This window comes from Cydia splendana, chromosome 13, assembly GCF_910591565.1.
Source record: "Cydia splendana chromosome 13, ilCydSple1.2, whole genome shotgun sequence".
NCBI lineage: Eukaryota > Metazoa > Arthropoda > Insecta > Lepidoptera > Tortricidae > Cydia > Cydia splendana.
Genome location: NC_085972.1, coordinates 15,897,568 through 15,921,424, shown reverse-complemented (window position 1 = coordinate 15,921,424; position 23,857 = coordinate 15,897,568). Strand labels below are relative to the sequence as shown.

Below are 23,857 nucleotides of genomic sequence, written 5' to 3'. Positions count from 1 at the left end.
GCAAAACAAAACACTAGCGTAATCTAGCCAGTGCTTGAAATATTATTTTATCGATATCGAGTATTACTAGAGTATATGACAGGTATTGCCTCAATACATTTTTAGGGTTCCGTAGTCAACTAGGAACCCTTATAGTTTCGCCATGTCTGTCCGTCCGTCCGTCCGCAATACTATGAGCAAATACGTGATGTCGTCTCCATACTTGCTAATGACTCGGCAGCTATAAGAGATGCAAAAAAATGTTTTCAAACGCGCAAGTTACGACAGGAGTTAAATTTCATTCGCGACAACTACGAAGTAATAGCCTCTTCAATAGCACAATTGCAATGTTCGACTTTGTCCATTGCGGAATCCTTCCTCATTCTGGATACTGTTCGTTGCTACGTAAACTGGAGTAAACTTTTACCAGTGATACGCAAATTTGAAGCTGTGCTCGAACGAAATCCTGATTACGAAATTTTAAGAGACATATCTGAAAATATTACCCGAACTGAAAATGAATTCTATAAATTTGCTCCCTTGACGTCAAGTGAAGTTGAACGTACATTTAGTGTACATAAATGGCTTTATAGTGATAAACGAAACTGTTTACTCCCAGAGAATGTTGAAAAGCTAATGATTATCTACTCCTATCACTATTACACAAATAAAATGCCATGTGCTGCTGTGTGTACTGACGTAGATTCTGAAGAAGAAATTGCGTCTGTTTCTAATATATAACTTCATACACATGTTTTTATTACATATTTATTTTATTTGGTGACGTATTTTCTTCTAGTACTGAATTATCGATATCGATAAAATAATGTTTCTATCACTGGCTAGATTCCGATAGTGTTTTGTTTTGCCGTGAATAATCCGAGCTCTGCTAATAACTAACCGTGTAGGATGAGATGGTCTTGAGCCAGTCGTCGTACAGGTTGAAGAGCACCATCTGCGGCTCGGTGGCCTTGAGGATCAGGTCCCCGAACTTCTCCACCTCGAGGCACGCCTGGAAAGGCAGCTGCAGCTCCGAGCCCTTGATCACGATGTTGAGAAAGTCCAGCAAGTGGGCAGGTTGTGTCACTAACCGTGTAGGATGAGATGGTCTTGAGCCAGTCGTCGTACAGGTTGAAGAGCACCATCTGCGGCACGGTGGCCTTGAGGATCAGGTCCCCGAACTTCTCCACCTTGAGGCACGCCTGGAACGGTAGCTGCAGCTCCGAGCCCTTGATCACGATGTTGGGGAAGTCCAGCAAGTGGCCAGGTTGTGTCACTAACCGTGTAGGATGAGATGGTCTTGAGCCAGTCGTCGTACAGGTTGAAGAGCACCATCTGCGGCTCGGTGGCCTTGAGGATCAGGTCCCCGAACTTCTCCACCTTGAGGCACGCCTGGAACGGCAGCTGCAGCTCGGAGCCCTTGATCACGATGTTGGGGAAGTCCAGCAAGTGGACCTGCGCAAAGAGCATCTCAATAAATAAGCGAAATAACAATTAACTTTATGAAATATTGTCTGCCCCTAATGCAGATGACAACAAGGAACAATGATATAGTTTTTACTATATTTTTGTTTCTTATATTACTAGCTTAAGCTTATAATAGTTATAATATCTATATATGAATTGGTTAATAATTACAAATTTGCTAATGGATTTATTGTTTAAAGGAATACTTTAAAACAAAACGCATTGCTTCATTTGTAATAGTAAAAGAGTATGGATTAATTTAGCCTCAGCTTTATAAAGATTTGTTTGACCTTTTGTCAGTAAATATTATGCAATATTAACGAGGACTATAATTGTTGGCATGTATGGGTTATAAATAAACTGTGTTATTGGTTTTGTACTTTAGTGTATAATTAAATTAATAGCAAATACAGATTTAATTAAAAAACCATAAGGAAAAGTTTACAACTACAACCTAAACCGAATGAAACATGCATCCTCTAGCCGCCCAGGCGTCAAAACGTGCCAAGTCAAATGCAATTTTGATTTGTCGAAATAAACATTTAAATTGGAATGGAACGGGAGACCTTTTAATAGGCCTCTGGGCGGCTAGAGGGTATAGTATGTACGAGAAACAAACCTCAAGGGGATCCAACATTCCCTTCCTGGTGACAATGATCTGTTTGGGCTGCTCCTCCACTGGCAGCGATCGAATCAAAGCCGCCACTTCCTCAGCAGTCTTCCATTTGGCGAGCTGGAGAAAAATTTGGTTATAAATAATAGCAGACTAGCTGACTCGTTGGTTTACATGGAAGAACATGTCTCTATTATCTGCAAAATGTCCAAAAATCTGGTGTGCAGGTTACAAATACGTTTGATGTGACCAATGTTGAACTTTGAGTCATAGTACCGAAAACTAATATTCGAAGTTGGTATAGCCAAATCACTACACCTTAAAACACAAAGTCCCCCGCCACGTCTGTCTGTTAGTGTGTTTGTATGTTCGCGATGAACTCAAAAACTACCGAACGGATTTTTATGCGGTTTTCACATATAAATACAGTGATTCTTGAGGATGGTTTAGGTGTATAATTTGTTAAGGCGGGCCGCTAGTATACAATAAGTTTCTGCTAGTTTTTACCATTGGAACGTTTGCAACATATTCAAAAGACCGGTTCTGGATATCCGACTGCAGAAATGGAAGATGTTGTTAGACTTTATAAGTTAGACTTCATAATCAGTATGGTCGTACGGACAACACGAACAGTCTAGCGGCAGGCGTGGCTCGCTCCGCCATTTCGTCGCGTCGCTACAAGTACATGCGGCCCACACCAATTTTGGTGTCTAGCCATAGTAGTTGCCGCGCACCGCTACGGAACGGACGCCTGTCGCGCTTGCGTCACCTAGCGATCATATCCTTCGAGCAACACGGAAGGGAGGCGGCATTCGCACTATTTCCCCTCTGCCTAAGTACAAGATCAACTGATCTAGCGCGGGTAATAAAACTAGTTGCGCTCGGATTTTTCACTAGACCGAGTCCAGACGCGCGCGAGAACACAGCAGCAGAAAAAATGCCTAATTGCTCGGTTTTTTGTTGTAAAAAGAGGTCGGGGACATCAAATTTACAAAAAGAAGGTGTTACATTTCACATGTAATATTTTTTGTTACAGATCATACGTTTAATTACATTTAAACACAATTATTATATTTTAGTCTCATGTAATTGTTGGATTTATCGATTTTGCTCGCCCGGTACAAATTGCGGATCGGTCGAGCGACAAATCCGACTTCTCATCTCTCAGAATACATATACGAAAATGTGTTAGTGTGCGTGTTGTGACACTTGTGACTCATCCGTACACAAAGAGATCGAGGATTGCAAGATTTGTCTTTGACGTGTGTCATTTTCTATGTATTTGTGTCGTCATTACAGATTGGATTTTGTATGTAAAAAATGCCAGAAAGCCCCCGCAAAAAATGGCAGAAAGATTTGTACGGTAAGATATCGCTTGGGCCCCTCCCTTCCGACGTGTCGGAAGCCGGTGTTGCTCGAAGGTCGTAATAGATGCGTTTTGTTAGAGAGTGAACCTTCTGTACCTAGTACTATTATTTATTATGTGCTAGCGGTTAGATTTACCTGTCCGAGACGCTTCTGTCCGGCCCACACGCTGGTGTGGATGATCTTGAGGAACAGCTGTCCGGTGCGAGGGTTGAAGATGAAGATGGCGCCGTTGATGGGCTTCGTGGTCAAGTTACCCTCGAACGTCTTGTGGATCGTCACGCGGTACACGTTGGTGTCGTCTACGAACCTGTATATCAAAAAAATATGTTCTTGCTAGAAATCGAATCCGGAATATTCAACTATATTTATATAATTCTACAGGCTTCAGTTAATGTGTTAAATCGAAACTGTACATATGTATTTATAAGCCTCTCATGAATGCTGTTTGATCAAACTATCATATTGTCACAGCAATGAGTATTACCGGAACTTTACTGTCATTAGACTGAGTGCCGTGTTCTCATAGAATTATTAAATAAAATAGAACATCACCATGGCCTGTATTACTTCATTTTTAGGGTTCCGTGCCCAAAAGGTAAAAACGGGACCCTATTACTAAGACTCCATTGTCCGTCTGTCTGTCACCAGGCTGTATTTCATGAACCATGACAGATGATGTATTTCTGTTGCCGCTTAACAACAAATACTAAAAACAAAATAAAATAAATATTTAAGTGGGGCTCCCATACAACGAACGTGATTTTTTTGCCGTTTTTGCGTAATGGTACGGAACCCTTCGTGCGCGACTCTGACTCGCACTTGGCCTGTTTTTTTTAGTTACTTACCAAATGATCTGGTTGGAGAATAGCTCGCCGTAGTTCTGGCTGGAGAGGTAGGGCTCCGTGGGCTCGGAGGAGTAGAGCTGCAGAGCCTTGCGGATGCGCTCGCGGAGCACGTACAGCGCGGGGTTCGCCTTCATGATCTTGGCCATGGCCTGCTGTATGAGAGGCTTGCAGCCAGGGAACCAGTTGCCGTAGGCGCTGGGGAATTATGTGCAGATGAGTAAAGCTGATCAATCAAGAGATTTATGGGACAGACTATTTTGTATTTCAAACAATAAGATTTAGTCTTATTGATGTGACTAACATATTATAGGTTTCGACTGGAGCATGCTAAGGGTGGTATTCCACCTGTCCAATATTTGACTCCACTCTCTCATCAAGCAAAATGTGAAACGCAAATACAAATTTGATCTAATATTGGACAGTCGGAATACTAAACTAGCATGTAAGAAAATTGTAATTAGGATTCACGTTAGCGAAGCAGCTTGGTCTGTGGACACCTGCCTAGCTCGAAACACGCACGCGTGCGAAACACGTCCTCATAGACCGATTCGCTTCGCGGGGCAATAAAATTTCCTTATTTCTTTTTGACAACCTATTGCTCTAACTTAAAATAGCCCACATTACATCACACACATCACATTCACATTACATTCGATAGTTCCGTATGTTTACGCACTGACGCCGCAAAACTTGCGAAATAATCTTGTTAAGGGAGCGTCACCTGTGCAAGTTGTAGGCCAAGTCGATGGCGATGAGCAGGCCGGTGGGCGAGGGGTAGATGGACATGTTGTCGGTGGTGTAGTCCAGGAACTTGGCGCGCGCGTAGCGCTCGATGTCGTGCGAGTCGTAGTCGCCCCAGCGCAGCTGGATGTCCAGCCAGTACTTCTGCGTGGTTGTGTTGTCCATGGTGTCTCTGAGGGATAATTAAAATCAGTAAGGATCATTTTGGAGGAAAAAAAGATCAACCCGCGATAAACTTCTCAGGGCGGAGAAATGTAGGTAGATCTCTGCACAAAAATGCTGGTCAATATGCCGAAATATGTTATTATCAATATTTTATGCCGAAAATAAATACGTAAAGCGCGCAGCGCATCACTTGCCTTGCAAGCACTCGTAACGAACGCGGCACGCATCGCAACTACGTAGAAAGCCGTAGACGAGCTACATACGCTACCGATGTGGCCTAGCCTTTAGTCAGTATGTAGGTACTAAATTTGAACGAATCATGTGAAAACAGGGAGGGATACCCACACGCTGGTTCAACGCCATTCAAGAGGTTACACGGGAGGGGTTCCAGGGTTCCTTAAGGAAGGCAATGAATCGGGCAGGATGGAGAGCACTACAGCGCAGAGCGACTTATGGTGATCACGACCCTCAGACATGAGGATTAGACTAGGAACGAAGGTACTAAATTTGTACTGTTTCTTGAAAATTTTAACCTTAACTTACTTGGTATCGGCGAGGAGTGAGGGCCGGGACACGTTCCACTTGTAGGCGGAGAACAGCAGAATATCGGCGCATGATGAGTTCATCTTGTACGATTTACGAGGATGGATGGTTTCCTTTTGGACAGTCTCAATTTCCAGCGCGTCGAGCTCTTGATCGAATACCTAATGAAAGGAATGCATTTATTTATAAGCCTAAATAAACTTCTTGTAGTTATGACCCCTAAAATTGTATATAAGAAACAATAAAATGACAAATCAATACAACTTATCATACAAGACGCTTATTAGGGTGGTATTCCACCTGTCCAATTTCTAAGTCCAGTGTAATTTCGTCTCACTCTCTCATTAAGCAAAATGTGAGACGCAAATACACATTGGACCAATGGACAGATGGTTTACCACATCACAGTATAAACGCTCTAGATGGTAATACAACTGTAGTATTTAGGACTTACTTGGCACAAGTCCATGACGATAGACTCGTGTACTTTCTGCCACAAGTGAGCTCTGAAGATCTGGATCAGCGAAATCTTGAGCGTCGGAATCTTGCCGTGCATGAAAATGCCAGTCAAATCCAGTTGCACCTGTCACCAGAAAACTTTGTTAAAACTGTATATAGTTATATGGAAAAAAGTTAGTGATGTTCTCTGATCAGATAGCGTATTGTCGGACGGGCAGAGCGACGGTACGGGCGATCAGCGCGTCCGGCGTCTCGGACCGCCCCCAGAGCACAGGGACCCTCTGGTTTCAGGACCCCTACGCGATTCATCATGTCAAATCTCAACTTTCAAGATTAAAGTAATGTAGTTTAGTTTAACTGGAAGCATTTGCTATTTCTAATAAGTAAATATAAAGTAGCCGAGACAAGTTACGACTTGTATAGACTGTTAGAAATGCCTTCAAAAATGATTTTAGAAACAAATTTGCAACTAAGGCAAATTAGAATACTTGAAAAATCCTATTGTAGGTATGTATAAAAAAGCTTCCGTGAGACTCACGACATATTAAACAGGGTAAGTATATTAAATCGACTGTATCTGTTTGAAAACCGCAAATTTGTAAGATTCTTTCAGAAACAAATACAGATATGTAATGTATTGCAGCACGGGCGTTTCCGCAACTCGATGACTAGCGCCTATTTTGCATGACGGCATACAGATATGTTCATTTATGTTTACCTGGAAACCGACGTAGACGTTGGCTCGGTTGATGGTGGGGGACCACCAGAGCGTGAAGCGACGGTTGGGGATCTGGTTCAAACCGGAACGCTGGGCGTTCGTCAGCTTCTTGTACTTCATCGACTCTTCGAAGCCTGATGCCTTCTCCCTGTACACACACAACTAGATAATGAAAAGGAGTATAAACTATTCCTAATACTTTATAAATATATTTGTGCTTCACAAATTCAGATCAATTTTTAAGTAGGTCAAAAGGGGATGTCGAAGTCGATTAACAAGTCATGTTTTGTGAGAACAGCCCACTTTCGAGAAGAAACTCAACTGTCAGTAGTCATGGGTGAATAATGTATACGCTATGCATTCAAGACGGGTGTATCTACGCCTATATAAAAACATGAACAGATTACCAGAAACTGCATATCAGAAAAAATGTGGCTATGCTCAAATGAAAAGAGTATCAAGTGTGTTTTATGGCGCCGGAACCATGGTCCACCGCCAACGGAAAAACTTATGTGTGTGACGGTCTTTAAATTGTATATTTTGATAGCTTCTTAGATATTGGACTTAAAAGAGCGCCTGAATCAAGTCGGTGCCGTAGTTGTTCAGGTCCCACAGCTTGTTTAAGGACCGAGTGACGCCGTACTCACCAGAAGAGACCCTCCCAGGTGGGGAAGTATGTGCCCTTGAAGAGCGTGTGCTCGAGGATGCCCTCGACGCCGCCAAGCGCTTGGATCATGTCAGTGCGGTAGTTGTTCAGGTTCCATAGCTTGCCGTCGTGCCGCTGGTGCGTCCACCAGAACGGATTCTGTTTCAGGACCTGTATATAGAAAATCTATCTTATTGTCTGCCAAACGCTAAAGAAACGAAGGCGTCTGAAAAAAGAGCCGTTTTGAAGTTATCTATTCCTGGGTACTGGAGGGGTTCATTAACAAGCAACATTTTATGTAGAATTTATTATAATTATAAGTGACAATATGTTGTTAGTTGTAATACTTATATGGGCTTTTTGAAGCTGTTCTCACCTGGTATTGCTTGAATTCAGTTCGGATTCTCCAGCCCTTATCATAGGCGAGCGTGTGGCGATCTTTCTGGAAGAGCGTGTTGATACGAGGGATACCCCTGTCCCATGAATCTTCCAAGTCTTCTAGCGTCAGTCGTCTACACAAAGAAATACACAAATTATATATAAAAATCGCAAATAATTGGTACATAGTACCTCTTTGCTTAGGGAATTATTGACCGCGCCACTGTTTCTTAGGGTGGTATTCTACTTGTCCACATTTTTTTAAGCAAAATAGGAGACGCAAATACACATTGGACAAAGATCTTGGACAAGTAGAATATCACCCTTACGCGAGAACCGTACATTAGTAATAATATTAAGTTCTCTTAAATATTGACCAAACACATCGGTTTTGAGCGTTGTCCTTCTGCATCAGGCTCTCGGACTCCTAGGGTTGGATGTAGATGTAGGATGTAGATGTAGAGAATTTGGGAATCAACTAGCCTCCGTAGAACATATTGTTGAAAAACTGTATGATAGAGCACTAGTATTGACATAACTAACCGGTTTTGAGCATTGGCCTCCTGCCGCTTGAGCGCGTACTCGGCCCATACGCGCTGCGAGTCCACAAACTCGGCCTCCCACGGCTGGATGTAGCGGTACAAGTTGGGAATGAGCTGGTCCTCGTCGTGGGACATGCCGGAGCGGAAGTGGGTGATTCCCACGTCGGTTTGCTTTGACCAGCGAAGGTCAGACTGTGAACAAAATTAACATTGAAATAAATTGTTTTGCTTTTTCTTTTTAAATTATGACCTAATCTACTAGTGAGCAGTTAAGTCTTGTGTTCCAGTTTGTGTAGGCCCCAACTTATATTTGGGACCCCATTCTTTGAAATGGTCAAAATGCAATAACACCACATTGAAACTTTCACAGAAGATTTCCCAGTTTTATACATTCATAAGATAACAAGAAAGACACAATTGTGCCAAGCGGCATCGCCTGAAACAAAAGTGCATACTCACTGCACTTAGCCTACGAATACAAATTTGAAAAAAATTGAAATTTTGAAAGGCTTTATCTCAGAAACTATTAGATGTACAGAGACAATTCTAGTGTCGTACTGTAGCAAATTTAGTCTACTTCAAAAACGCCCTGAAAAGCTACTATCAAAAACTAGTCTTTTGAGCTTATAATCGCACAAATCTAAAAGATAAACCGAAATTTTCGCGGTTTTTTCGATTTTTGACTAAGTTGCGTTCGGCGCTCGAGGTCACAAACTTGGATTATTCATTGGACCAACATCATAAATAAGTGTGCAAAAAATTTGAACTACCGGATTTGACGCAAAATAGCCACATTACACAATTTGACAAAGTTAGGATTATATTGTGTACGTGTGGATAATACAAAAATAAAGTTCAAGGCATAATGCAGCTACAATTTTGTCCAGTGGTGGGCAAACTTTCTTCATGGGGGGCCAGAAAGTTTAGGAAATTTAAGTGGAGGGCCAGAATTGTAGCCAAAATTTATTTTGATTTGCGATAATCGTGGGCCATACAAGGGCCAATGCCATATAGCCCATATTGTAATTATTTCATGCGACCGGCGGCGGCCCGGATGAAATCCATTCGCGGGCCGGAGATGGCCCGCGGGCCGTACTTTGCCCACCACTGATTTTGACGGTTGTATAAATCAGAACTCCATAAGAGAAAAAAATAGAAATTGTCTATACCTATACTATACGGATAACCGAAATGGGGCACCTTATTTTGCCTGAAAACGTCATGTTTAAATACAGATCTACAAAAAAGGCAGGAGTTATGAATTTTGAGTATAATCTGCATTTTTAAGTATAAAAGTCTCACCTGTGGAATCAAAACGTGTCCCATAGACAACATGCCGAGGCCGCCCAGCTCCTTGGGCGTGTAGAACACGACGGGCGGGAAGCGCGAGGGCATTTTGGAGTTGAGCCCGATCTTGATGCGGGTCTGGATCTTGTTCTCGCACTTGACTAGCAGGTCTAGCAGCTCCTGGGTGTTGACTACGGCTTCGCGGAAGTACGTCATGAGACCTGAGAACGAATTACATATTCACACTAAAATTATTGAATTTGGTTTTAACACCTGTAATTAATGATATAATTTCATGGAACCCATATCGATTTCAACAAGCGGTTTGATCTAAATTTGTGGTAGTATCTTGTTATTTTAGTTTTCTTTATTCATTTATTTGAAATAGTATCTGATTGTCTACCAATCGCTTTTCGGTGAAGGAAAACGGAGTCGTAAACCGGACTCCGTCAAATGGCAGTCGCTTTTGTAAAACGAATGCCCTTGCCAAATCTTGAGATTAGGTTGCCGAGCAGACCCCAGGATCCCCAAGTGACCCGAAATAAAAATACCGAGACAACGCTAGGAAGATGGCGATTTGTTTCAGTAGTTTTGAATTTAAGCAGTGACCGCTGGGCTCGGTCTGCAAAGCACGCAAAAAACCCTTACCAATAAGCGCCGTGTTCCATTTATTGACAATTTTCGTGAAAGTAGTGGAGCCAGAGGCCATGAGGATCTGTCGGACTCGGTTATGGAACCGTGCTAGCGACTCGTCATCGACGCGGAGGTAACACTGCGCTGTACGTTCCTTCGTAACCTCATTCTGGAGATTCCACACGCCGTCGCGATGCGATAGCTCTTCGTTTTGACTACGGCACTGCGAACGAAATAAGACTTTATTAGTAAAAGAGTAGAAGCTATGTTGGGGTGTTATTGTAATGGTAAGATCAGATAGCGTATTGTCAGACGGGCAGAGCGACGGTACGGGCGATCAGCGCGTCCGCCGTCTCGGACCGCCCCCAGAGCACAGGGACTCTCTGGTTTCAGGACCCCTACGCGATTCATCATATAAAAATATGCTTTATTTTGTACATAATAAGGTTTAGTTATCACATAGTCAACATTTTACTTACTTTAGGCAGTATTCTGCACTCAAATCCAGCCATGTTGAACAGCAAATTTGGGTTGTCCTTGGAATAAACTGAGACAAAGCTGTTCTCCCATTGGATGGTGGTCACTGAGCGGGGCAGGCGATTCTTTATGTCCCAGAACACTGCTCTGCCACTGTTGACAATAAATGAGGATTAGAGAGTAGGAAATTTATTCTATGACGAAAATTATAAAGTTAAAGTAAATACTTTGACAACCTTGACAAAGGAGTGAAAACACTACTATTAGAACAAATTAAATTATTTTCAGAAAATATTTTTATATTTTATTCAGTTTATAAAGGAGTGAAAATTTAAAACATAGTTTAAAAAATATGAATATTGGTGGTTGGTATGGATGTTGACGTTTCCTCACTTCAGCCTTACCTTTAGATGTCCCATAAAACATTCGTACCCTCGACGGATATTAGCGTAGCAGGAAATCAAGCCTTAGGTATTTGTTATCCGGTTGACGCCGTACGCTGCGCAGCAACATTCGTGTAGGGTAGGACATTACGCTGTGTTATGAACGTGTTGCTGACTTTCCATAAATTTTGACGCTGCGTGCAGCATAATTATGGGGTCAACCGGTAGACAAAATCTAATTTGGAATGCACAAAAAACTTGTAAAATAGCAGATATTCTTACAGATTGACGTCGTGTTTCATGAGCCGCATGCGCGCGTCGCGCGGCCAGCACTTCTTGTTGTTGTAGCCGACGATGTTCTCGTTGTTTGGATCAGGGTGTTCGGTCAGATATCTCTGGATCAGGTCGCGAGCTTCTTCTGCTGTGAACCTACAAAAAACAACCATTCCTTTATTTTAAATAATCGATACTCGCATTGAGACATTATGTTGCCACAGTCTATAAAACAATAGTCATTCGACGAGGCCGTCTACACAGGGCAATCGTGCGGGGTGCGAGGGGTGGGTCGCGCACACCCGAGCTGCATACATCGCCATTGTTAGTAGCTCGGTACTACTTACAGGGCTAGCGTGCCTTATTATTAATTGTCCCATATTATTTTGGGCAGTTGTGTAAAAGACTGTGACAACCCCACTGTGTTCTTGTGCGGTGTCGGCATTTACGCAACATCAAAGGCGTCGGTCCACTGTTACTTTTTACACTGTGATCTTCCATCCCAGTTTTACCTATTGCAGTACATTTTAAAGTTGTGTGAGTATCGTGTTAACATGACACAAACCTGAAGTAAATGTGGATCCTGTCGACATATCGGCAGTACAGCCTGATCGGGTGCGCCGTCTCCGTCTGTCGGTCCTGGAACGACAGGAAGTCGTTCGGCAGCTGCGGCGGGCCGGCCATCTCACTAGAACGCTGCAGGCCCAACACCAGCAAGTCTAGCACTAGCCCATAGTACTGTACGATGAATGAAGCGAACTGCAGGCCTCGGATTATACCGTACGAATTCGTATGGTTCATGTCCTAGGAAAAAAAAGCTAGTTAATACACGAAAATGTAGATAGAAATGTTTTGTTGTTGATGGTGTGGTCAGATAGCGTATTGTCAGACGGGCAGAGCGACGGTACGTGCGATCAGCGCGTCCGCCGTCTCGGACCGCCCCCAGAGCACAGGGACTCTCTGGTTTCAGGACCCCTACGCGGTTCATCATATAAAAATGTACTGCGTGTAGACGATCGAGGCTTTTGAGCTAAAACTTAGTAAAAAAAACATACTTATATTGAATGTCTCAAAAAACAGACGTACAATACGCGCAAATAAATTGGATGCAACATACATGTTAATTTGCTTGCATCAATCTTGTCATTTTCGATATTTCTATGATAAAATCAACAAACAAATCCAATTATTATTATAAAAATTTGTCCTAGATTTACTCCTACTCTTGCCAATGAGTATCGCTTACCTTGTAGTTAATGACGACGTTGTTCTTAGCAGTCATGTAGTCAGCGATGTTGTGGTCCACGATCAGACGGAGCAGACGATTGAGCAGCGTCAAGTCGATCTTCTCGTAAAGTTTCTCGAAGCGAGACTCTAGGAGCACGTTGCATTCACCTTCGCCCACTTCCCACACGTCTTGGAGGTTGTTGATGCCTAGAATTCAATAGTGTTAGGAATCGCATAATTTTTAACGAATAACATAAAAGATGCCATGGTTAGTTGGTTACGTCAAAGTATTTTCAAACACACGGCGACTGACTGCCCTAAATGCGTATACAGACACCTGTTTGTATACCTGTACGTGATGCGCACAAGACTCTAACCCCCTTATTCATAAACGCGCTACAAACAAAGATTAGCTAATAATCGTTTGTCTTTATCTGTCATTTTGACTTATGTATTTGTAAGAAAGGGATAAAACATAATTTAACTAAATCAGGCCCGTAAGGTTTTATGAATAAGGGGGTAAAACGATTTCCGTTCTATGCCAAGTACACTCTGTACTTGAACTACTCACAAAAGCGCAATGCTTGACTTGACATGAACAGAACAGAAGAACTATTCTAATAAAATAAAACATGTTGTATTACTAAACAGTTACCGATTCTTCAAATGTACAAGTCATCTTCGAATCTTGCCACTGTTGATAGTGCAACCAACCAAAGTGAGGTTTGTAACAAGGGGATGGTACAACCATGATCTCCTTTGCCACAACACACACTTTGGGCAATCGCTTATATCTTCGTTCTTCGTGCTTCTAAGTCTCTTCTGCTTGAATAGAATTGGAGTGTTGTTAAGATTATTAAGAACATATTACATGTTATCTTTGACCCTTTGATTGCCAAGCGTCCTACACAGATTTTGTGCCCCAGACCTGCGACCCGCCTTACAATGCATAAAAAGTGATAACTTTTGTAGAAAAAACCGGGCAAGTGCGAGTCGGACTCGCGCACGAAGGGTTCCGTACCATAATGCAAAACTTTACAAAACTCCCGACGTTGCTTAACTTTGGTCAAAAATCTCGTTTGTTGTATGAGAGCCCCATTTAAATCTTTATTTTATTCTGTTTTTAGTATTTGTTGTTATAGCGGCAACAGAAATACATCATCTGTGAAAATTTCAACTGTCTAGCTATCACGGTTCGTGAGATACAGCCTGGTGACAGACGGACGGACGGACGGACGGACAGCGAAGTCTTAGTAATAGGGTCCCGTTTACCCTTTGGGTACGGAACCCTAAAAACCTACTCCATGGGACGTCTTTGGCGTTCAAAAGTTAAACAGATGTTTAGGTAAATTTATTTCACTAATAACAACAATACAATATAAATTATAATCGAACCAATACTCATATTTATTTATTTTATTGTTTTTTAGTATTTGTTGTTATAGCGGCAACAGAAATACATCATCTGTGAAAATTTCAACTATCTAGCTATCACGGTTCATCATGACAGACAGATACACGGACAGTGGAGTCTTAGTAATACGGAACTCTAAAAATGGACAAAGATCTTGGAATGAGAAAGGCAACAAAATAGCACAGAAGTAAAAAAAGGTCAGTTAAATAGGGCACAGTAAGTTTCATGTCTAAACACGATGTTTTGTATTGCACTCTTCATGATGTGATACCCACACAATTATGCAGTAATGATCAAAAACGAGTCAATAACTGCAGTAACAGGTCTTTGAATTAAACGTAAATTCAATGACTGACCTTGGCACCACTTGTAGACGAGCAGCGGCGAGGGCTCGGTGTCGGCGGGCTTGACCCAGGGCGGCAGCAGGCGCCGCTTATCCGCCTCGTACCACAGGTACTGGTCCAGGTACGCGTCCGTGATCTTCTCCAGGGGCTCCACGTCGTATACCGGCACCAGGTGGGAGTATAGGTCCATAAACTCGATACCCACCTGTACAATGTTACTAGTTTAATATTGTTGACACATGAAGACTCATTTCCCGATAGCATCCTAAACGAGAACGGCAGCTAACAAGAATTGGGTACTTTCCTACTACTGAAATCAGCTTTTTTTTAAAGCTGTCAAAACGATTTGCTAATATGGGTCAACTCGCCTACTTTTTAATTTTCTATATTTCAATCCGATTTATTAAATAGAAATTGTGTTTTAAAATAAGTGTTATCTATGTTTTTCTAATAATTATGTTTTATTTCGTGCACAATGTGAAATTATTTATTTAAGTAGAGGATCCCTCCACACCCCAATTGTTAATAACGAGAATAAGTTATAACACAAAATATAAAGTTATGGATACATTTCAATAAAATTGTGCAATTACACTACAATATCAAGATCAAAGTCAGCTTAAAGGAACACAAAACCATGTTACTAAACGACATTAAAAAGTAAAACATACCTCTCTGAAAGTCCTCTGAGTCAACAAATGACGCTTGATTCTTGATAGCGCCTCGTGAGGATTATCGTATGCCTGCTCAATGAGCCCCAGCTCTTCCCTCTGACTCTGATTCAGCCTAGACTTGACACTGTAGGCCTCCTTAAGTCGCTCAAGGGCGAGGATAAGCAGCTTCGTGTCATGCTTGTACGACAGCGGAGGGAACGGAATGGGCGCGAAGCGACGGGACTCCAACCAGTGGACTGTGGTTGTGTAGATGGCTACGGCTTCTTCGGGAGAGATGTAGGGACCGTCCTGGGAGAATATATTTTATTGCTGATTAACTTAGATATTTGACCAGGAGTTGCACACATTATGCTAAATACATGTGCTTCATGTAGGGCTGACATCTCATAAATTCGCCGAACATGGACATAGACTAAAAAACCCGGACATTCGGCGTAAATCGCATTTTTTTCCCGGACGTATATTTATACGGTTTTTACCTACTTTGTACACAATAATGCCGGTCATCATCATATATTTAAGAGTATGACTCTTGTCGGTGGAGCAATGTCCATGCCGGTAAATAATTAAATTCAATAAGGTGTTTTCTCACAATAAAAGTGTAAAACTTCTAATACAGCGTGCCTTTAGTTAGATCAGCCATACTCTAAGTGTGTTCCGCGGAACCCTAGGGTTCCGCGACACCCCTGCAGGGGTTCCGCAAGAATTTAGAACACTATGCTTTAGTCGCCTCGAAAAATTTTACTATGCAAAAAACACACTTCTAAAAACTATTGTTTTATTGTAGGGTTCCATCAAGTATTTCGCTTTCCAAAAGGGTTCCGTCAAAAAAAAAGATTGAGAACCGCTGAGTTAGATAGTTAAGTTATATTGCCTTTGCTACTCAGCCTTTGGAATAATATAAGCCACCCGCCGCGCTCGTACACCAATTAGCCATTACCTTACATCGTCAGAGTAAGTAATAAGTTACCTTCAGATAGTTATGTTGTCTCTCCTGCTCAGCCTTGAGGTACAGCCTGGTGAGTCGGCCCAGGTTCTTCTTGCACACTGTCTTGTCGACGGTGGCGCCGCGGCGGATACGCTCTCGGTTATAGTGGGCCGTGTTCGTCCACCAGTCGGCCTTCATTTTCACGTAGCGGAGAATCATGTTCTCGATCGGCGTCGGCAGTCCGGGGACCTGTCCAAATATACGTCATGTAAAGTTGGCCCTTTGGTGCACAACCTCATGTGTGCCCTTAAGGTCTCTAACTACTTTTTTGACATTCATAGGTGCATTATGTTAATGCCTAAATTGCAAAATAAAGAAATTGAATTGAATAAGAATGCTTGCTTTTGATTTTGGTCTTTGTGATGGTAATCTGAATCTTGGTACACCACAGAAACCAACTGGACAAAGTTTTATCAGTTTTCTGTTCTCCGTGCGGAAAGCGTTAACTTTCGGCACGTTGGGCTAAACAAAGTTTTCCGGCTACATCGAACAGAAAAATAGTATACACACCTTGGGCAGTAAATAAGAAAGACTCAGATCACATGTTTGTCGACCTCTGCTTCGCCTCGGATGGCAATCCATGTCATCTGAGACATTTCTTACTTTACTGCCCAGGTATGTCATATGCTATTACACATCATGTCAATTGACTAACCTTCCACGGAATATTGGCCTTCCAGCACCTCCAGGCTTCAGACAGATGCTGCAAGATAGTCCTGGCCTTGTTCTGCTTGATGCCTTCAGGCATCATGTCGACGATGTCGTGCATCACGGACGCTCGCAGCTCGAGGTCGAAGTGGGACTCGACGCGCTGCTTCGTCACGGTCTTTGCAACACCTGCGTCATTAAATTAGGCTTAGACTTTGGGAGCAGAGAACTAGGATAGGAAAAAAAGTATTGATAAAATTGTACTGACACCAGTGTTGGCCGAAAGTTAATGCGAATTGAAAATGTTGGCCATTAACCATTATAAATTGAATCGTAAACTGTAATCGTCCGTTACGGTTTAAGGTTCAATTTATAATGGTTAATGGCCAACATTTTCAATTCGCATTAACTTTCGGCCAACACTGACTGACACTATACATATGATAGTATATGTCCGTGGCCGCGAGGAGGAGGCTTTATTTAGAGGCATTCGGCTTCCATGACTCTCGATAGTGACCCTTTTTATGTATCTTATACCTTTAAACGAGCAATTCTTGTATATTTATTTAATTATATACATATATACTTCGGGGATCTCAGAAACGGCTCTAACGATTTCAATTAAATTTGCTATATGAGGGGTTTTCGGGGTTGAAAAATCGATCTACCTAGGTCTTTTCTGGGAAAACGCGCATTTTTGAGTTTTTACTTTTTATATGTTTTCCAAGCAAAGCTCGGTCTCCCAGATATTGGCCTTATGAAGCGAAACATGTCGAACGATTTTGGGGGTTAAGAACGTGAGTGACTTATGTCTAGGGTTTGCTCGACGGATCCGAAATGTATGGGAAGATCCGCGGATCCGGATAATTTCATACAATTCGGATCCAGATTGCAAACCCTGTATCTTTATGTCTGAATTTTACGGAAATTTGGTTCATGAATCGGAACAAGGTGGCCTGACAACTGGTGTGGATCACAAGAGATTTGATTGAGAATTGCGTGAAGGGCAGACAGCATAGATTGAATGGCGGGTAACGCACGACCATTGTTGGTGTTCGTGCGTTGTTTTTCAGCTGAAACAGTATTTAAACTTATCCTACTCATACCTTTGGAGTGTCGTCCTTCGAATTGCCTCGAGAGCAAGTTTCCGAGCCAGCGCTCCAGCAGCGGCGTGATTCCTCTCATGAAGAACAGCCACACGCGCCAGCCGGGCGCCCAGATGCCGCAGCCGGGACCTTTCGATACCGGGCCCTATTATTAAACAGAAAATATACTTAAGAAAACGTAGATAGGTTAGATTTTTCATAAGATGTTTAATAGTCAATGCGCAACGGTAATTGCTTACTATCAGGCGATTTACCTGATTGTTTGCCTATTATATCATTAAAAAAACGTTCGGACATTTAACTATACATGTATAGGTTAAATCATAGCGCTGGCGCGAGATTTGCACTGAACTTTCGAAATTCTCATCACAGCACATCCTGATCTGCCTCATGACCTTGTACTTGTATCTGATTTAGATGAAACACGTTGAGAGTCCATGAGAAGAAGAAGATGAGAAGTTTCTAGCAATGATAGATAGGAGTGGAGCGCATACCGTGTTGAATCTGTAGTAGATGAGATGCTTCATATCCTTGCACATCCTGATCTGCCTCATGAGCTTGTACTTGTATCTGTACATGCCGGTGAGCTGGCCGACGTGTGCGAAGATGTACTGCAGACCGTCGGCCAGTTGGAACGAATCCACGTTGTTTAGACGGTATTGGACGTGGGAGTCCACGATGAGTTTCGTGAGACGTAAGATCTCACGGCACAAGTGGAATGCTGTGGAGAGGAAATAAGAAAGGATATGGCTAAGATGCTGACTTGTGATGCATATGTGCTTCATGGCGGTTGAACCCTTTAGCCTTTTTCAAGCGTGTATAATTTAAAAACAACATTACCACACTTCAATGTGTGATGAATTATGTGAGAAAAAGAGTGACATTCTATCGTCATTTTTAAATTGAAATCGTTCATTAAATGTGTTCCACACCAATCATGCAAATGCTCAGTAAGTTTTATAATGAAAATTTGGATTGTTGAATTGACCTAATAATAAAAAATATGAAACATTTTAGACAATAGACAGAACATTTTTATTCAACATCGCATGAAATGGCAGAGTTAACAGATACTCGTAGTGTAACACATTTTTTAGATATAAAAAAATTAAGCTTAGAATAAATTTAAAAGTGGAAAAATTACTGTCTTGGGTGAGACTTGAACTCACGGCCTCTGGCCTCTCGGCTCTCGCAACTGGTGAATTTCCAATATGACTTGGAACTCCGGTAGCCGTTTAAGAAGTGTGTAACACTCTTGCGGTAGATGTCACTATGGTCCCCTTGCTTGACCTATAATATGGTGGAAAGATTTGCTGGCTATGGATGAGGTCTTGGTGGCTCAGATGGCAGAGCGCTGGAGTATCAATCCAGAGGCCGTGAGTTCAAGTCTCACCCAAGACAGTAATTTTTCCACTTTTAAATTTATTCTAAGCTTAATGGCACCGTTCGCAGACGTTTATGCTTGTTAAAAATAAAAAATTAAATTCAAAATTCAAAATTAGGTTCTCTGTGTGGCAGTAAATGAATTAAAACTTTTTGAATGGCAATTACATACATATTTCATGAAGTAATTATTGAAAAATAAACAAATCATTACAACTGTAACTAGCATGACTAACTAACTGTTGCACTTGTGTAAATAAGAGATGATTCAAAGATCAAATATTGATCAGATACTTGATCAAAAATATTGTACCACTCTATGAAACTCTTTCTAACACATGAGACTTCTGAGTTTGAGGAACTTACCATTGCCGAAACGCGACTTCTTTCTCTCTTTGGTGGTGAGTGTTTTCACAGGCTTCAAGTTGAAGTTGTAGTCCAAATGCAAGTAGTTGAGGTTCTTGCGATGGATGAGCAGGTTCAGCATGTTGTAGCCTTGGCGGCAAACCTGGAGCCCAGCTTCCACCCAATCCAGGGTTGTTGTTTGGAAGAATTTCGTTGATTTGAAGGAACGGAACAGGTACCTAAGAGAAAATATTTTTTTCTAAATCAGGTACTATGTGGAATAATCACACAAGTACATTTTATACAAGTTATTAATGCAGAATACATAAGTACAGGCACATTGTGTATTGCTACTAATCCAAGTAGGTTAAAGTTGTCAGGTATCAGTAGATAGGCACCAAAATACCCTTAATTAATCCATTCAGCACTAATCACGACACATTGTATATTTACCTCTACATAGCGTTTTTACCGCATATTGGGAAGCCCATGTTATCAGCTACTATGTAGTGCTATGGCTATGACTGTAGCTTAGCAGTGAATTTGTTAATGCCAGTACAGTGATTTTATTCAAAGGAGCTAGTTAATGTTATACCTATAACAAAAGTGTATTTACCTCTTTTTCTGTGGCTTTGGGGGCCTGTGCTTCAATGAATTCAGCACATAGTACTTCAGAAGCTTCTGGTATGATACCCTGACCTTCACAGGCTGTCCTGGCGGGCAGTGTTCCTTGTACCATGTCTTTACTATTGGAACGTCGATGGCGCGACGTGTGCGTCCTAGGAAGAAAGTTGGTTAAAATAATACATGGGGCACATACAAAAAACCCAAAGACATGTGAAATACCTTGGAGATGGTGCATAATCAATTATTTATGCCTGCTAGAATTTTTGTAGAGATAAGACTGAACCATGTTACAATGGTAATGGAAGTTTTTAAAACAGTAATATACTTGAAGGCTCCAAATTTAGCTTATATTTTTTGAGTTAGTAAAATTTTGGTGAGAACCTTCCTGTCCTGAACATTTTTTAATAAAGCATCTGAAAATAAGCAATGTTTGAAATTCTTAAAATAAATAATCCTTACCTGATCTCATGTTAAATGGCCTAGGAGCCCACAGCAAAGCTATGCCATTTGCAGTATTATCAGTGTAAAGAGCTGTCTCCTGCAAGAATGGAGTGACTTCCTCAGGCAACACAAACTCCTCTTCATCAGGAACGGGGTCCAGAGACTTCACTGAGTGCCGGTGGGAAATCGGGTTGATCAAAGGATCAAAGTAGAAGGCTGGCAGGTCAGGATCCTCTGTTTTGATGTATATCACATTGGGTGTGTGGTACCTAAAAATTTTGAGGATGTCAATGTCTGAAAGTGGAATGTGAAGCGCATCAATTTGACTTCTTTATTTTATCTAGTTATGCAAATGAAATTGTGACTCATAATATTAAGTAATATTTATATATAATGCAATACTTTTATTAAAAATGCATTATGGAGATATACACAAGAAGAACATAAATAGATAAATAGATAATCTCTCTGCTTAGCCTTAAGGTTGACTGGTAGAGAATGCCTTATGGCATTAAGTCCGCCTTTTGTACTATAAGGCTTTCTTTTGTGCAATAAAGATTAAATAAATAAATAAATAATATTATGAATCTCAACTTTCATTAGTCAACAATAGATGTTACTTACCATGACAGCTGAACAAAATGGGGCAGATTGTTGTACAGATAAGGGAAAGCAATCCTGTACTCTGTCCTAATTGGTTGCCTAATAATGATTTTGTTGATATCATTGAACTCATTCCAGTCTTCATCTCCGGCAGAATTGTCTTTCACCAAAGGCTCAAATTTAGGACCTCCAGGAATAGCCATGTTCAAGGCTTTTGCTGTGAAGAAGCTCTTTGAATCAAACAGGTAGAAGTAATTGTCATCTACCAAGTCTGTCAGCAACTGGTTTGCCAATCTGTAAAGTGTGGCCATCTGTGGTAGTGTCAGGTTCCAGCGTCTGTATGTAGACCCATTTACATGTCTAGTTCCTAGAAGTGGCTTGTGGTCGTAAAACCAAGATGCAACAGCTCCGTCTTCTTCAGAGTCTAGCTCAATTTGAATGGCCTCTAAGGGTTCCACATCCAATATATTATCAGCATAATCTAGAGGAGGCTCCTCATCGTCAAAAGGCGGGAACCTCATTCTCTTGAAGTGCCTACGGTCACGCTTTTCTCTACGCATCATGATCCACATTGTGCCCCATTGAGCAATGTATACAGGCTCAATAACCCATGGGATTTCATTCACAAATGTGATTGCACCTGTGATGTGGTACAAGACTTTTACGTCTCTGATTTGCTCCCAAGGCATTGGCATGTTTTCTAGGAGCTTCATAACAGCATGAGGCATGTATTTAAGGGCTCCAAGATACACACGCTTGTCATGACGGTATTTGCGACTAGTCATGTCACCATGGTCCCTGATGATTTTTCGAATGTGCTCAGGTGGCATGTCTTCTTTCTGAGCATCCACAAAGCCGAATTTGCGTTTTTCGGCAAAACGCTTTGACTGCAGTTGAAGCCATTTTTGTGCTGCAATATGATATTAATAATATAAAGTAAAATAATTAATAAAATAAAAGAAATCATTAGAGATGCACCGGATTCCCGGTTACTATCCGGTTTCCATTTCAAATCTAGAAATGTGTCCGCGCGAATGTTCACTAGGAAACAGGTCAAACCTGCAGAATGCACACCTGAAAAACCGGAATGTAGGTATAGTTCCATTGGCCGAATATTCGGCGGTCGGATACCGAATATTCGGCGGCCGGATACCGGATATTCGGCCGATGGTCAGGCCGAATATCCGGTATCCAGCCAAACAACTATCCATTGCATCTCTAGAAATCATGTTAATTGGTAAAACCATTTTTTTTTTCAAATACTGAAACAAAGGGAATGTTTGCAACAACAGCATTTTCCATAGTGTCTAGTCTGGAAAATTATATCCATTGCCTGTAAATAATGTCACCCCTAAGGAAATAGTCTTGGCAAATTACTTGATGGCAAAACCTTGTGAAAGGGGAGAAGGGGACAATTACTACAAAAAAAGCAGAGCATACATATTACAACTTGTAGTGTAAATTTAAACAGCATAATGACATGATTACAAAGAAACAATACATACAATTAGTACTTACTTGTAAAATAACCTAAAAATTTTAAAAATATATGTGGAATAGGACTGAATGAAAAAAGACGGTTAGCCTAACGCCAGAAATGACACAAAACCGCAAATGGCGTAAATGTTTTAGGAGAATTAGGAGGGCTGACCCCAAATAACCAGTAAAAAGATTCATTGATCGATACCAGTTACAATTTGTACTTGCCTTTTTCTTTTATTTTTTCCTCTGGAATATGGTGCGGCTTCGGAGGCTGCGATGGTGGCACCGGTGGCGCAGCAGCAGCGGCCGCAGCGTGCGCCTGCAGGGCGGCTTGCTGCGCAGCGGCCAGCTGCTGCTGGGCCATCATGGTGGCCCATGGGTTGGGCCCCAGTAGATAAGGCGGCAGCGACATGGCTGACCGCCTTCTAAAACAAAAACACAATCCACTCACATGGCACACAAAATGCTACGCGTCGCTATAAACAAGCGTGACAATAAACCCATCAATCACTTGCGTAACTATACAAGAAATAACTTACACTTTATCTCACTTATACAACAATCCAACTACAATGTTTGTGAAGCATATTTCACAAACAAAAAACGAAATAAAACAACGCCGCAAACGGATAATCACTCGGCGGTTGCGGCCATTTGCAAAATGATTTTTTTTAAATAGTGTTGCCATGTCAAACCCTACCCAATCGATTCCGTAGCAGTGCGTTCACATTGGTCCAAACTGAACTGGCGGGATTGCACGCGGCACATGTAAATAGTGGCTACTTGCATCATGAAGTTATATTGTTTAAACTGGAGCGAGTTGTCACTTTTTTTGCCATACTAATTTGAACCTTATCACCGAGACAGAATGTTGTTCGTACCAGACTAGAGAAAACGGTCCACATGAGATAGAAAACCCGAGCCCTGTGTCTCACTCGCACATGTTGCCAATGTTAAAAAGATACCATTGTGGTAAAAATTATATCAATATACTACTGAAATTCATTACCTTCTTATACTATTTTAGTGCTATATTCCAATTACAGTTCTGATATCTT

General features: G+C 41.6%; 1 protein-coding gene and 1 non-coding gene across 2 annotated transcripts in view; one reads left to right on the top strand and one right to left on the bottom strand.

Annotated features, from left to right (window-relative positions):
- Positions 1-23,481, bottom strand: part of LOC134796240 (pre-mRNA-processing-splicing factor 8) — a 30,848-nt gene extending 7,367 nt beyond the window's left edge. The window contains exons 1-29 of the mRNA XM_063768287.1: positions 23,339-23,481; positions 23,025-23,224; positions 21,339-22,227; positions 20,733-20,983; positions 20,263-20,425; positions 19,668-19,885; positions 18,413-18,639; positions 17,919-18,063; positions 16,820-17,001; positions 16,147-16,353; positions 15,174-15,464; positions 14,515-14,707; positions 12,764-12,951; positions 12,083-12,321; positions 11,527-11,673; positions 10,864-11,014; positions 10,400-10,607; positions 9,767-9,972; positions 8,466-8,656; positions 7,921-8,056; positions 7,546-7,715; positions 6,899-7,046; positions 6,176-6,304; positions 5,722-5,882; positions 4,994-5,185; positions 4,273-4,467; positions 3,563-3,734; positions 2,066-2,179; positions 1,261-1,434 (exon numbers count right to left, since the gene is read on the bottom strand). Of these exons, the coding sequence (XP_063624357.1) occupies positions 1,261-1,434; positions 2,066-2,179; positions 3,563-3,734; positions 4,273-4,467; positions 4,994-5,185; positions 5,722-5,882; positions 6,176-6,304; positions 6,899-7,046; positions 7,546-7,715; positions 7,921-8,056; positions 8,466-8,656; positions 9,767-9,972; positions 10,400-10,607; positions 10,864-11,014; positions 11,527-11,673; positions 12,083-12,321; positions 12,764-12,951; positions 14,515-14,707; positions 15,174-15,464; positions 16,147-16,353; positions 16,820-17,001; positions 17,919-18,063; positions 18,413-18,639; positions 19,668-19,885; positions 20,263-20,425; positions 20,733-20,983; positions 21,339-22,227; positions 23,025-23,211 (5,874 nt within the window). The 5' untranslated portion in view covers positions 23,212-23,224; positions 23,339-23,481. The remainder of the gene's footprint in view (positions 1-1,260; positions 1,435-2,065; positions 2,180-3,562; positions 3,735-4,272; positions 4,468-4,993; positions 5,186-5,721; positions 5,883-6,175; positions 6,305-6,898; positions 7,047-7,545; positions 7,716-7,920; positions 8,057-8,465; positions 8,657-9,766; positions 9,973-10,399; positions 10,608-10,863; positions 11,015-11,526; positions 11,674-12,082; positions 12,322-12,763; positions 12,952-14,514; positions 14,708-15,173; positions 15,465-16,146; positions 16,354-16,819; positions 17,002-17,918; positions 18,064-18,412; positions 18,640-19,667; positions 19,886-20,262; positions 20,426-20,732; positions 20,984-21,338; positions 22,228-23,024; positions 23,225-23,338) is intronic.
- On the top strand, positions 19,247-19,319 carry Trnad-auc (transfer RNA aspartic acid (anticodon AUC)). The gene has a single exon. It is a non-coding gene; the product is annotated as a tRNA-Asp (tRNA).
- Positions 23,482-23,857: the final 376 nt, after the last annotated feature.